We start from the raw sequence: 14,739 nt of genomic DNA, 5'->3' as shown, positions 1-14,739 counted from the left end.
GAACCACTCTGCCCTCAAGGCTAAGACTGGGACCTGGGACTGGTATGGGGTGATAACCACCAATGGTTAAGAGTCACTGACACCCATACTACAATAGCCCACTCTTATCTGTGAAGCACTAGGCACCATGCCAGAATTTTGGGTATTTATGTCCTTGGATTCTGTTTTTGTAAATCCTCACCCGAGGATATTTTTCCATTTATTTTCAGACAGAGTGGGAGGGTGAGGGAGAGAAACACTGATATGAGAGAGACACATCAATTGGTTGCCTCCCACACAACCCTGACCAGGGCCGGGGACCGAACTGCAACCAAGGTACATGCCCTTGACTGGAATCGAACCCAATGACTTATTGGTCCCCAGGCTGATGCCCTAACAGCTGAACCAAACCGGCCAGGGTTGTCCTTGGATTCCTACAACAACTCTGCACGATAGGTGGTTATCTCAATTTTTCGGAGCAGGAAACAGACCCAGAAAGGTTAAGTGGTTGACCTGGGTCAGAGCTGGGATATGTCCTCTGGTTGTGAAGCCCCAATTCTTCACACCTCTAAACTCTTCTATGCCCTTATGAGGTACAAGATCTCAACACACGATCTACTAATCTGTAAACTAGAGTCAAAATTGTCATTTGGGCCCTGGCCAGGTGACTCAGTTGGTTGGAGCGTCATCCTGTACACTGAAAGGTTGCAGATTTGATTCCTGGTCAGGGTACACAGGTAGACTGCGGGTTTGGTCCCCAGTCGGGGAGCAAATGTCAGGCAACTGATTGATGTGTCTCTATTACACTGATATTTCTTCCCCCCTCCCCCCATTTCCTCTCTCCAAAAAGAAAAAAAACAATAAGCATGTCCTTGGGTAAGGATTAAAACAATAAATAAATACGGTTTGGCTCAGCGGTTAGAGCGTCGGCCTGCGGTCTGGAGAGACCCGGGTTCGGTTCCCGCTAAGGGCACGTACCTCGGTTGCAGTTTGTCCCCGGCCCTGGTTGGTCGTGCGGGTGGCAGCCACTCGATGTGTTCCTTTCACGACAATGTTTCTCTCTCTCTCTGTTCCTCTCTCTCCCTCCCACTCTACCTGAACAAAAAATGGAAAAATGTCCTCGGGTGAGGATAAAAAAAAAAAGGTAAAACAATAAATAAATAAATACATGAGTTAATATTGTCATTTGGGGAATTGCAAATTCATTGATGCTCTAAAAACATAAGATTTGTTCTGGCTGGGTAGTTCAGTTGGTTAGAGCATTGTCCTGATACGCCAAGATTGTGGGTTCAATCCCTGGCCAGGACAAATAAAAGAATCAACCAATGAATGAATAAATAAGTAGAACAACGGATCCATGTTTTTCTCTCTCCTCTCTCTCAAATCAATAAAATTTAAACAAAAAAGATGAAGTTTGTCTAGTACCCACACTCATCAACATTTTTTTTTTAAATCCTCACCTGAGAATATTTTTCCATTATTCTTCAGATAGAGTGGGAGGGAAGGAGAGAGAGGGAAAGAGTGGAGGAAGAGAGAGAGAGAAACATCAACTGGTTGCCTCCCGCACCACCCTGACCAGGGCTGGGGACGAATTGCAACTGAGGTTTGTGCCCTTGATCAGAATCAAACCCGCTACTCATTGGTCCTCAGGCCAATGCTCTAACCGCTGAGCCAAACTGGCCAGGACCATCCAAACCATTTTAAGTGTATAATTCAATAATGTCAAAAATAGGACTGGTTAGAGAAATTTGTGTTTTCATGTTTAAGTATATTCACATTGTTGTGCAACCAATCTCCAGAATTTTTTCATCTTGCAAAACTGAAGTCATACTCATTAAACAATTCCCTATCCCCTTAACTCTGGCAACCAACCACCATTCCACTTCCTATTTTTTGTTTGTTTGTTTTTAATCCTCACCCGAGGACATTTTTCCATTTTTTGTTCAGATAGAGCGGGAGGGAGAGAGAGGAAGTGAGAGAGGGAGAAACATCGATGTGAAAGGGACACATCGAGTGCCTGCCCACCGGCACTACCCAACCAGGACCAGGGACAAACTGCAATGGAAGTGCATGCCCTTAGCAGGAACTGAACCCGGGTCTCTCTGGACCGCAGGCCGACGCTCTAACTGCTGAGCCAAACTGGGCGGGGCCTACTTCCTGTTTTGATGAGTTTGCTTACTCTGGATATCTTACACAAGTGAAATCATACAAGATTTGTTGTTTGTAATTATTTCACTTAGCATAATGTCCTTAAGGCTCATCCATATTGTAGCATGTGACAGAATGTCCAGAGAGCTCAATCGGATCCTCAGCTTTTCTCTCTCTAAACGCTTTAAGGAATCATATTCATTTCCCTGACTGTAATAATTACTTATTAGGTTAAACTTATGGATATACCAAAATTTAAGTTTCTGACCTACCAAAAGGGCAGTATCTATAACTCAGACCTCTTGTGTGAGGTCTCGACCTATATATCCAACTGCCTCTTCAACATCTACTTCTTTTTTTTTTTTATCCTCATCTGAGGACATTTTCCCATTTTTATTCAGATAGAGTGGGAAGGAGAGAGACATCGATGTGAAAGGAACACATCGAGTGGCTGCCACCCACATGACCCAGCCAGGGCCGGAGACAAACTGCAACCGAGGTACGTGCCCTTAGTGGGAACCGAACCCGGGTCTCTCTGGACCGCAGGCCGACGCTCTAACCGCTGAGCCAAACCGGCCAGGGCAACATCTACTTCTTATGGGCATCTTTGTTTGTTTGTTTTTAAGTAAAAGGAAAGTTTATTTGAAAATAGACTCCCTGAAGCAGGGAGGGGACCCAAGTGGGTTGCCCCCTGCCTTTTTAAAAATACATTTTTATTGATGTTATTTTTTTTAAGAGGAAGGAAGAGAGAAACATCGATGTGAAAGAGAAACATCGATTGGCTGCCTCCTGTATTCATTCTACAGGATTGAGCCCGCAATCCAGGCATGTGCCCTGACTGGGAATCAAACTGGGCCTCAGTCTGTGGGACGACATTTAATCCACTGAGCCACACTGGCCAGGCTCTCATGGGCATCTTAAACTCAAACCAACAAAACCTGGTTATCTACCAGTTGCTTAAGACTAAATCAAGGGCCTAGCCAGTGTAGCTCAGTGGTTGAGCATCGACCTATGTACCAAGAGGTCACTGGTTCGATTTCCAGTCAGGGCACATGCCCAGGTTGTGGGCCAAATCCTAAGTCGGGGCATGCAGGAGGTGACCAATCGATGTTCTCTCTCATCGATGTTTCTATTTCGCTTTCCTTCTCCCTTCCTTTCTCTCTCAAATCAATAAAGAAAGAAAATTAAAAAAAAAAAAGACTCAATCTAGGTACCATTCTTGACTATTCCCTATCTTTCATCTCTCATATTTGATGGCCAAGTCCTGACAATTCTACTTCCTAAATACATCTTGAATCCATCTACTTCTACCTCCCCCACTGCTACCTTAGTCCAAATTCCTGTCTTCTGCAATATGAATTACTACAATAGCATCACTGCTGTTCTTTCCCCACTACCCTTCCTCCCTATTCCAAACCATTCTTCACTTTGTAACAGAATGATCGAATAATGCTTAAACTGTCAATGACTTCCCAGTGCTCTTAGGATAAAAGTCCAAATCCTTAATATGACCCACAATGTCATGAATGGACACTTGCTCATCTCTTCAGCATCATTTTGCTCCACATATCCCCCCTGCCCTCTGGGAAGCCTTCCTTGATCCCTGCTATTAGGTTATCTCCAAAGTATCCATTTATTTCTTGTTCTAAAGCTTATCGCACTTGTTATTTGCTCAATGCCTATCTTCTCTGTAGACTCTTAAGTTCCATGAGCACTTGGACAATACTCTTGTTTGCCACCATATACGCAATGCCTGGCACATATTAGGAAAGTGATAACAAGTATTTATTGACTATATAATGAGTTTTATAAGACCTGAAAACCGTCCTGCCCAGTTTGGCTCAGCGATTAGAGCATCAGCCTGTGGACCAAAGAGTCCTATGTTCGATTCTGGCCAAGGGCACATACTTCAGTTGCAGTTCGACCCCAGCCCCAGCTGGCAGCTAATCGATGTGTCTCTCTCACATCTATGTTTCTCTCTCTTTCCTTCCCACTCTATCTGAAGATAAACAGAAAAATATCTTTGGGTGAGGATTAAAAAGAAAAAAGTAAAAAAACAACAACAAAAAACCCCCCTGGAAATCTGTCCTATGCATAGGGGTTGAAGAAACTGAGGGATCAGCATGGGGCAGAGAAAGTAGACCTATTCTGTGTAGGAGGCAAGGCCAGAAGTAGGGAGAGAATGTGATGGGGTGAAGCAGAGGATTGCAGTAATCTAGAGGGGATACTGAGTGCTCTGGAGGTTGGAAGGATTTGGCTGCCTGAATAATATGCAGGTTTTAGTTTTAGTTCTTGGGTAAATGAAAGAAATGTGAGCCTGGAGGTATCAAGCAAACTCCAAATCTTGTTTGATCTGCTTGGAAGATGGCGCATCTATCCCTGGTGGGAGACACCCAGATACTCTGGGTCATCTAACATTTGACCCAAAATGTCACGAGATACTTGCCAGGAGCCCCATGGGAACTAGTCTCTGGACCCAACACAGAACTTGACCTGTTTCAGTGCTCACTTTGCTGCTGCCTAGTATAGGGGCCCAGGACAAATTACTTCATCTTTCTGACCCTAATGTCTTCATTCATAAAATGAGGATAATAAAACTTGCACAACATAGTTGTGAGAATTAAATCAGGTAATTACATGGGACAGCATCTAGTCTAAGGCCTGGACAACAACAGCCATCAGTAAATGCAGGATGACTGACTGAACGAATGAACGAACAAAGGAATAAACAAAGAGGCTTCCACTGAATTGAAGCCAGCAGAGAAGTCAAGCTGCTAACAAACCTAATCCTTTGCTAAGGCAGAACCTGACAGTTGAAGTCACTGCCTGCATATCTTAGGCCAACATCCCATCTCCATGAGTAAGAGGTCAGGGTGGGCTCAGTACCTCTGCTGGCCTGTACTCAAAAAGCCTGCTAACTACGCTCAGAGCTGGAGGCAGAAGGAAGGTTTTGAGCCAGAGCTATACTGATCTTGCCACTGATTAACATCAGGTCATATCAGCTGTATGTCCTTGAGTAAGTCACTTTAAGTCTCATCTATTTTATTTGTGAAATGGGAAAACCATGCCTATTTATAGGAATCCTGTGGAGATTAAGTTATAATGTATATATTAATATAAAGGGGCATGTGATGCCCCTACTCCTTTGCCCAGGTTCTCATGAAAGATTTTAGCTGACCTTTAAAACAGATGCCTTAAGCAAGAAAAAAAAGATCAGGACTACAGTTCTAGGATTACATATATAATTTAGACAAATGGAGGAGTGTGGATACAGAAAGAAGGCTTTGGCTTGAGATAAAAGAACAGAATGAATACAAGGTAAGATAAGCAGCCCAAAATATTGCAATGCCTGAGTTCTGTCAGTTGACAAGAGATAATGAGGAATAACCAGGGGAGGGCCCCAGGAGGACCAGGAGCTAGAACAAAGCTGCAAGAGACCCTGGCGTTATATCAGCTGGGTGTTATGTTGTTCCTATCAGTCACAGGCCAAAATAGGAGGATGTTGTGAAGCAGGGTTCTAATAAATTTGGTTCTGAGGTTTCCAGAGTCTCAGTAGGTAAAACTGATCCTATTAAAAGGGAAGGCACTGCCTGTATGTGGGAATGGTAAGTGAATATCAGCGACCCCTTTCCAAATTTGTCTTACTTTATTTTATTTTTATTTTTACTTATTTTTAGTGAGAGAGGATGGGGGAAGGAGAAAGAAAAAGAAATATCAATGTGAGAGCAGAACATTAATTGGCTGCCTCCTACACACCCCCTACTGGGGATTGAGCCCGCAACCTGGGCATGTACCCTGATGGGGAATCAAACCTTTTGGTGCATGGGACTATGATCAACCAACTGAGCCACATGGGTCAGGCCTCCAATTTTGAAGAAGTTTGTAAAGTGGGGTTCTTCAATGGCTTTAGAGGAACAATCCTTGGCACCCTGCTCAAGAGTTGCCCACCTTGCTTTATAGCCACTGCTTCACATCCTTTTCATTTGTGTCAGTATTGCCCAAGAACAACCTGTGCTGTACAGCTGCCTTGGGGTTGGGAGGGTTGTTAGAGAGCCATGATCCCTCCCCTTGCCCATATGTGCTCTGGAACATCTAAGACATCTGTGTGTTCACCTCTCCAGCACTATGGGAAGAGCACAGATGACACTGAGGAGCAGTTTCCCTGAGGCCAAGTTGTTGGTACCTGGATGCCATGAAGGCCTCAGTGTTGACTACCTGGTGCTAGATCTACATGGCCTGGGGAGGAAACCCTGAGGATCAACACCAATGTTCACATAGGCTACATGAGATAGGAATTGTGTCAGTTTTGGTCACTACTGTACCTCAGTGAAGAAACACAGTAGGTGCTCAATAAATAATGACTGGCTGAATGCAAAAATAATCTCTCTTCTCTTCCCCTCCCTTACTATAGGCAGTGAGTAGTTACTGTGATGAAAAGGGCTCCTAACTTTTTGTGAATGTTCACTTCTGTGATGCTGATGAGCAGGCATCCTGAAGTCTGGGGAGTAGTTAATATTCTTTTTTTATTAAAAAAAATTTTTCCCCTTTTTTAAATTGATTTTTAGAGAGAGAGGAAGGGAGAGGGAGATAGAAACATCGATGAGGGAGAACAAAAATCTGCCACCTCCTGCATGCCCTCCACTGGTGATTTGGCCCACAACCGGGGCACGTGTCCTGAACCAGCAGGCCTCCTGGTGCATGGTTCGATGCTCAACCACTGAGCCACACTGGCAGGGCAAGGGAGTAGCTAATATTCTGAGTCAGAATGATCTTTACCATGTTATCCCAGGAATATAGGTAGGCCTCAGCTGCTGGAAAAAGGAGAGGCCCTAGGGACACTCTAAAATCTGGCAGTTGCTGAGACCTTCACACAAGGAATGTGGACGACAGGGAGTTTAAATCAGAGGCTGCAAAGTAGTGGCCCTTGGCTCAAATCTCACAGGGTTTAACATTTTATTTATTTATTCTTTTTATTTTTAACTTTTTAAAAAAAATTTATTTTTGTTACAGATGTTTCTTCATTTCCCCCCACTGATACCCCTACCTGTCCCCAGCTTTGTTGTCCATGTCCATTGTTCATGCATACATGTATATAAGTTCTGTGGTTTATCTCTCCCTACCACCCCCTCTTATGGGGATTGTCAGTCTGTAACAGGGTTTAACGTTTTAAACTTTTAGTTGCACATTTAAAAATAAGGAGAATTCTTTTTTTTTTAAATCCTCACCAGAAGACATTTTTGCGTTTATCTTCAGATAGAGTGGGAGGGAGTAAGAGAGAGAGAAAAAAACATCGACACCAGAGAGACCCATCAACTGGTTACCACCCAAACGACCTCAACCAGGGCTGGGGACAAACTGCAACCGAGGTACATGCTCTTAGTGGGAACTGAACCCAGGTCTCTCTGGTCCGCCGGCTGATGCTCTATCCTCTGAGCCAAACCGGCCAGGGCACTAAGGAGAATTCTTATTCAAATCTGGCTTCTAGATTCTTTTGAAAAACTGATACGGTAATAATTGGCTAGAGCTGGCTAGGAGAAGCCACTCTTCAGTGGACCATATCCCCTCCTGGCTCTTTTCCTTACTTAAATTTCCTATCTGGCTTCTGTAGGCATTTGAGTTTGCCATGTCTGCCCTGAGAGATCTAAGGAGGAAAAGCATAGCCTTGGTGGTCCAATCCTGATCCAGCTATGGGTGTGAGCTGGGGCCCCTCAGAATTCCTTACCTGATGAGTCGGTGATAGCAGGGTCTGCCAGTCGCCCATAATGTGCCATGAGTTTGAGTTTGGTCTCCTGTTTCCTGTGTTTCTTGCCCACGTAATGTTGTTGAGCCATGACAGGATCGTTGAAAGTCGCGTGGCAGAGGCTGCAGAACTTGTCTGGGTCTATCATCTCTCTATTCTGGTGCAAGGCTAAGGTGGAGGCCACAAGGAAAGGGTTTGTAAGGCGTTTCGACAGAGCTGCGGTGAGAGAGTTCAAACAGAGACAATGAAAAAACCCAGAAGGTGCCAGGGCTTCTGAGTATGCTGACTGCAAATGAAGGCTGGTCACTAGTTAATCACACTTGCACATGTGGCCCTGCTGGTGTGAATCACACAGTGAAAGCCTTCTCTGATGAAGAAAGCTGCAAAGATTTGGGGCAGCTACTCTGTTCAACAGCTTTAACTACTTTAGGCACATGAATCCTGATTTTCTCATTCTGAGGAGGTTCTGCACTTCTGTTATCAAGTTGTCAAATGACAACAGACTAGAGATGCTTACAGACATGCTTGCAGTTTTTTTATCCTTCAGAATTCCCCAGCACTTCACAGTAAGTGGATAAAAAGTTTGGGTGTTTTATTCCCATCCTCACAGTACCCATAGCATACTGGAATCTGGGAGGCAATGTGCAGATGTAGAAGCTGAAGCTCTGAGGGCCTACAGGGTCATTTAGAAAAGGCAACTATACTGGGAAGCCTTTTGGGCAACACTGCCTTCTGGGCTGAGGTGGGGAGAAGAGGATGACACTGACATTTAGTTATGTGTTTTGTACATATATTTTCTCCTTTGGTCCTCAGAACTGCTCCATGAGTTAGGTATCATTTTGCTACGTTAACAGAAAAACCAAGGCTCACAGGTGAAATGACTTGCCCGAGACCACCCAGCTAAAGTGGAACCCAGGTCTGTGTGATCCTAAAGACCATGCCTTCTTTGCTCTGCCAGGCTGCTGATGTGGAAAGGAGACTTAAGACTACAGTTCATGCTTTCACCTTCAGAAAAATCCCTGGCTTTGGTCAGTAAATTCCGTTAATCGAAGGCTAGTATGAACACATTGATATAAAGTGGATGCAGTGACTCACTAATGAGGCCACATGGCTGGAATGGTGTGGATCTAGCAAGCACTGCTTTAAAAATACGGCCTAGAACCCCCACCAAGGGTTGAGGAGATTGGGGCTCAGCAGCACTCACAGGTGGCCGAGGTGCTCTTTCATTCTGGTACCACTTCAGTGAGGGAGGTTTTGAGAATATTTAGCAAGCCAGAAGAAACTTGCTGGCTTTTCCCAGTGATTTTCCAGTATAGGGAATCTCAATTTCTCTGGTTATTGATTTTCTCTCGCCACTGTTTCAACAAGTCACTTGAAAAGTAATATACATGTTGCAGAATATTTAATAATAAGAGAAAATATTCGGCATGTGGTGTTGAGTTAAAAAGAAAAGGTTATACATAAATCTGTTTTTTATGTCCTCAGTTCTGTAAAACAACAACAAAAACATACCGGTGATGTATAGATAAAAGACCAAAAGCATAGATAAAGTAAAAGGGTGCTTTTAATTATTTTCTACCTTTTCTACAATGAATGTATATTTTTGACATCAGAAAAGAGATAATGCTTGACAGAAAGGTCATACTTTAAAATATACTGGAGAGAAGCATCAGAGGCAAATGGTTAAGTAAAGTTAAAGAAACTTTTAATGGACATACAATAAAAATGAGAACTATGGGAGTCTTCTCTCAGGAAATAGCTTGAAATATGGAAAGAGTATTCTATATGAATGTTTGTTATAGAGTTATTTATGGATACCAAAAAGGGAAGAGGGGAAAACATTAGAGGAATGGGTAAATGTGGTATGATAAGATATTTTATAGTCATTAAAATGTTTATGAAAAAGTTTTTTTTTATTTACTTATTTTTAAATTGATTTGAGAGAGAGAGAAAGGGAGAAGGAAAAAGAAACATCGATGACAGAGAAATATCAACATGGATCAGCTGCCTCCTGCATGGCCCCCACTGGGCAAGTGCCCTGACAGGGAATCAAACTGGTGACCTCTTGGTGCATGGGTCGATGCTCAACCACTGAGCCACACTGGCAGGGCAAAAAAGTTTTTAATAATATGAGGAAATATAAATGTTATATTAAAATGAAAAGAGTATAAAAGAAAACTGCACACACAATATAATAAAAGATACATACACACTTTATATGTGTGTACTGGTATTTTGACTTGTCACCAACATATTAAGTGTTTTTCTCTTGGTGGCAGAATTTGGGTGAAATTTTACTTTCCTCTTTGTACCTTTTGCATTGTTGGAACTAGAATTATTCATGAATATGCATTGTTTTTATAAAAATAAGATTATTTAAAGTATTCTATGTTTATATTACATATACATAGATTCGACCTAGATAAACATAAAACAGATATACACATAGATATACATACATACAAATAGCAAAAGATTATGCGAGAAACTATACTACAAAATGTTAACAATGGTTATCTCTGAATGTTAAAATTATGGGTACTTTTTCTTTCCACTTATCTATATTTTCCATATTTTCTACAACATGTACTACTTTTACATTAAAAATGTTTAATTTCAGAAATATAGTTATAAACTCATGTAATAACAGGAAAATGTGCCTAAACTACAATATTAAAAATAGAAGCAGGATATATGCATGATGATTACAACTATATAAAAACATATATGCATGTGGCAAAGGCCATAACTGGATATGGAAAATAACTTCTTGAATATGGAATTTTGGGGACCAGGCATATTCCAGGGAATATTCCCATTTATGGAGAGATAAATCCACATAAATATAAGTGAGTGACCTTATCAAGTTCTGTTCTTAAGCTGGTTTCTCTTGGCCTAATGTTTAATCTTTTTGGTACCATGAATTGTACCAACACTGACTTTAACAAAAGTAATTAGTAGTAGTACTAGGCTCCAGGTGGTGGATGTCTGCCCAGCCTACTGCATTTGATGGGCAACTACTGAATTGCACTCACTGGCCATCTTAATGATGGTGATAATACTAACAATAGCAGCTGTCATTTACTGGGCATCTGTCATGTCCCAGGTTCCTTATATATATATTATTTCATCCTCATAACCTATGATGTAGAAGGCATTATCTACATTTTATAGGAGAGGAAACTCAGGCATGAAAAAGTCAAGTCATATAGATGGTAAATAGCAGCACTAAGATTTAAACCTGAGTGTCTGTGAGTTCAAAGGCCATATTCTATTGTTTCGCAGCATGAATAACTAGATTTGGATGTGATAAGAGGGTAAATTATAAGTAATTTTTTTACTCTATCCTCAAAGTCTTCTAAAATATTGTTGTCTTGTTTTGATAATACAATAATATAAAAAAGGACAGTAAGTAGTATAGATAGTATAATCTACTTCTTGGTCCAAAATGAGGAGAGAAGCAAAAAATTACCAAGAAAAATAAAAAAGATCAAAGAACTTTCACTCTTGACTAACTTCAGTTAGCAGAGGTTAAACAATCCCAGAAAGTCAGGAGTTAATGAGATGAAATCAAGGGTCCCAGTGGTGACAAGATAAAGGGGGCTACTTTAGAAGTCACTATACTGGGAATGAATTCATAGCAGTTGCAAACACAGCTTGCTGGGCAACAGTGGCAGCACTGAAGTATTCAGCTTTGAAAGGCAAGTCCCTGTTTTGAGAAAAGGCAAGTTTGAGGATAAAAGTGAGCAGGGCATAACCTGAGCACACAAAAAAGACAAGGTTTTAGCTTTCCACTTGGAACACATGATAATAAGGGCAGGTGGATGCTGGGAGGGAAAAATTTAAATGGGAGAGGTAGGAAGTAGAATGCTCTCACCGTGTGCATGGCCTGGAGGACTTTAGCACTCCTGAGTTACATTATTAGTCAGAACAAAAGCTCTGGGCTAAGAAGCTTCTACAGAGAAAAACTGATGTAACCAAAGGGAGGTTAGGTGAGCACAACTCTGAGGCTGCATTTCAGTGAAGCTGGTTCTACTTTAATATTTTTAAGAGCTCCCCAAAGCAGTTCAACCTCTTCAAGTCTGTAGCCCCAGTGAACATTTCTGGGAACACCTGACATTGGATGGGGTGGGGGGGTCCCGATATAGCACTACTCAGGAAAACCAGTACCTTCCACCTTAGTGGATTGCTGCTTCAGCTTTAAGTTCTTTGCGTGGGTCTTCCCCAGGTAGTGCGACTGGGCCACAACAGGGGAGGAAAAGGTCATGTTACAGATGGGGCAGCACTGGTTCTTGTCTTTGCTTCTGCTGCTCTTCTGGTTGGGAGAAAGAACACAGGTCTGATCACGTCAATGCCCAGCCAGAAAATCTTAAATGGTTCCCCACTGCCCACAGGAGAATGGGCATTCAAGGCCCCCTTTGCACACTACCCCAACCTACCTTTCTGGATTCTTCTCCAGCTAGCTCATCCCAGGCTCTACTCACCATTCCCCACTTTATGCTCTGTTGCTTTCTTGCTTTTTGCTTGGTCCATTCTTGCTACCTAGAATGATCTTCCCTTCTTTCCTGCCTAGCATGTCTGCTTAGCTTTTTAAGGCCCAGATTAAATATCACCTCTTCTGGGAGACTTTTACTCAAGAAAATAATTCAATAAATAATTATTAAGCCACTTTGTGTGAGTATTCCAGGAAGAATTAATTTTGTTCCTCCTCCCTACTCCCAGACTGCATGAAATAGCAAATCGCTTGTAACCCTAAACTGAGAGCGTAACAGCTTGAGAGATTTTTCTGTGAATGTTTGGTCATGGACTGTTTGGCTCATTTTTGTTTCCTATCCTTAGCACCCTGCTGGAGTCTGGCACACAGCAGAGGCTCAGGGTTTGTTGAACAAATAGATCGTTGTGTTTTATTTTTTTATTTTTAGTTACTGATTTTAGAGAGAGGAAGGGGGAGGGGAGGGGAGGGGGGAGAGAGAGAGAGAGAGATATTGATTTACTGTTCCACCTATTTATGCATTCACAATAGTCGATTCTTGAATGTACCCTGACTGGGGATCAAATCCACAACCTTGGTGTATCAAGAGGATGCTCTAACCAACTACCTGGCCAGGGCAAGACAGCATTTTAAACCCTGGCACTATCAACATTTTGGGTTGGATAATTCTTTATTGGGGGGTGGGGAGAAGCCTGTGATCTTTTTTTTTTTTTTCATTCCTCACCTGAGGATACTTTTTCCATTTATCACCAGATAGAGTGGGAGGGAGGGAGAAGGAGAGAGACAAAGAGAAACATCAATGTGATAGAGCCACATCAACTGGTTGCCTCCCGCATGACCTGATCAGGGCTGAGGATGAACCACAACCGAGGTAAGTGCCCTTGGCCGGAATCGAACCCGTGACTCACTGGTCCACGGGCCAACGCTCTAACCGCTGAGAAAAACTGGCCAGGGCAAGCCTGTGATCTTATTTGAACTACTGGGTGACCCTGAATTGAAGAAACCGAAATAGGAAGAGGTGAAGTGACTTGCTCAAAGTCACAGAGTTGATCCTTTCTTTTATTTCTTCTTTAAAAAAAAAAATATATATATATATATATATTTTTTTAATTGATTTTTAGAGAGAGAGGAAGAGAGAGGGAAAGAAACATCATGTGAGAGGGAACACTGATTGGCTGCCTCCTGCACTATCTTTACTACCATCAAGCCCGCAACCCAGGTATGTGCTCTGACCGGGAATTGAACCAGAAACAGTTCAGTGCATGGGATGACACCCAAACAACTGAGCCACACCAACAAGGGCTTTTTATTTTTAACTAAATTTACTGGGGTGACATTGGTTATATCCTGATTTTCTGCATTCTAAATCATAAGAAGGGTAAATAGGGGATCAGCCTAGTGAATTGGAGAAGGAATGAGCATGGCCCTTCCAAACCCGTGGTCACTATAATAGGAGGCACAATTTGTATACTCATTGAGTATCCACTAGGAATTGAAATTTTACCTCAAGATACCCTTAAGAGGTAGAAATTACTCTCTCTATTTTATGGGTGCAGTATACAGAGGTTAAGTGATTTACCCAAAGCATCCAACCAGTAAGCTGCAGAACTAATACTGGGCCCTAGTCTACTGACTTCTTATCCCATGATGCTTGCACAGCCTCCTATGGAACAAACGTTATGGTACCCCTGAGGGACTGAGGTTGTTTCAGTATAATTCCCACAGTATTTGTAAGCCAAAAAACAAATGTGTTTATATCTCTGTCAGAGCAGGCATCTGGAAAAGTGTTCCTACCACTTATTTATTCAAAACATTCAAGTGCTGAACTCAGCTCTTTACCCTGATCTTAAGAAAGCAAGCAGCCTGGCTTCCTTCTATTTTGTTTACTTGAGTAGTGAATTTAGCAGCTTCTTATTCTATTCCATCAAACCACTGGGTGGTTAATGCATAGCAATGGCTCAATTTACTGGGCTCCTACTCTGTGCCAGGCTCTGTGTTGGGTGCTTTTTCCTTCCCTCATTTTAGATTGGAAAATCCTAAAATGTAGTTGATATTAGCATCCTCATTTTTATAGAGGAAGAAATCAAGGCTCAGGGAAGTAATAAGACTTGCCCAAGTCACAAGACAGAGCTGGAATTTGAAGCCAAGTCAGTCTAACTCAAAGCTCTTTTTACCAAACCAACCTGCCTGCTGGCTTAATCAGGAAGCAAGCAGTATCAACATGACAGCTGGATTACCTGATCTGAATCTAGCTTCTTCGTTTCCCCCTTTAATGTCTCCATTCCATGGATTGCTAGGTATCTCTTCACTTTGTTGGCATGTTTTTTGCTCTGCAAGAACCCATGAAAAAGATGAAAGATAGTGAAATGCCATTTTATAT

The 14,739-nt window shown here is 42.2% G+C and overlaps 1 protein-coding gene across 17 annotated transcripts in view; it reads right to left on the bottom strand.

Annotated features, from left to right (window-relative positions):
* Positions 1-14,739, bottom strand: part of ZNF346 (zinc finger protein 346) — a 65,224-nt gene that overhangs the window by 18,789 nt on the left and 31,696 nt on the right. For 14 of the 17 annotated variants that reach the window (XM_036282331.1, XM_036282327.1, XM_036239581.1 and 11 more), the window contains exons 3-5: positions 14,597-14,689; positions 12,038-12,182; positions 7,850-8,083 (exon numbers count right to left, since the gene is read on the bottom strand). In XM_036282331.1, coding sequence (XP_036138224.1) covers positions 7,850-8,083; positions 12,038-12,182; positions 14,597-14,689 — 472 coding nt within the window. The remainder of the gene's footprint in view (positions 1-7,849; positions 8,084-12,037; positions 12,183-14,596; positions 14,690-14,739) is intronic. The other 3 variants (XM_036282321.1, XM_036282324.1, XM_036282323.1) reach the window with 2 other exon arrangements.

Source organism: Molossus molossus, unplaced genomic scaffold (genome assembly GCF_014108415.1).
Source record: "Molossus molossus isolate mMolMol1 unplaced genomic scaffold, mMolMol1.p scaffold_m16_p_4, whole genome shotgun sequence".
In the NCBI taxonomy this organism is placed as follows: Eukaryota; Metazoa; Chordata; class Mammalia; order Chiroptera; family Molossidae; genus Molossus; species Molossus molossus.
This window is presented reverse-complemented; position numbering and strand designations above follow the sequence as displayed.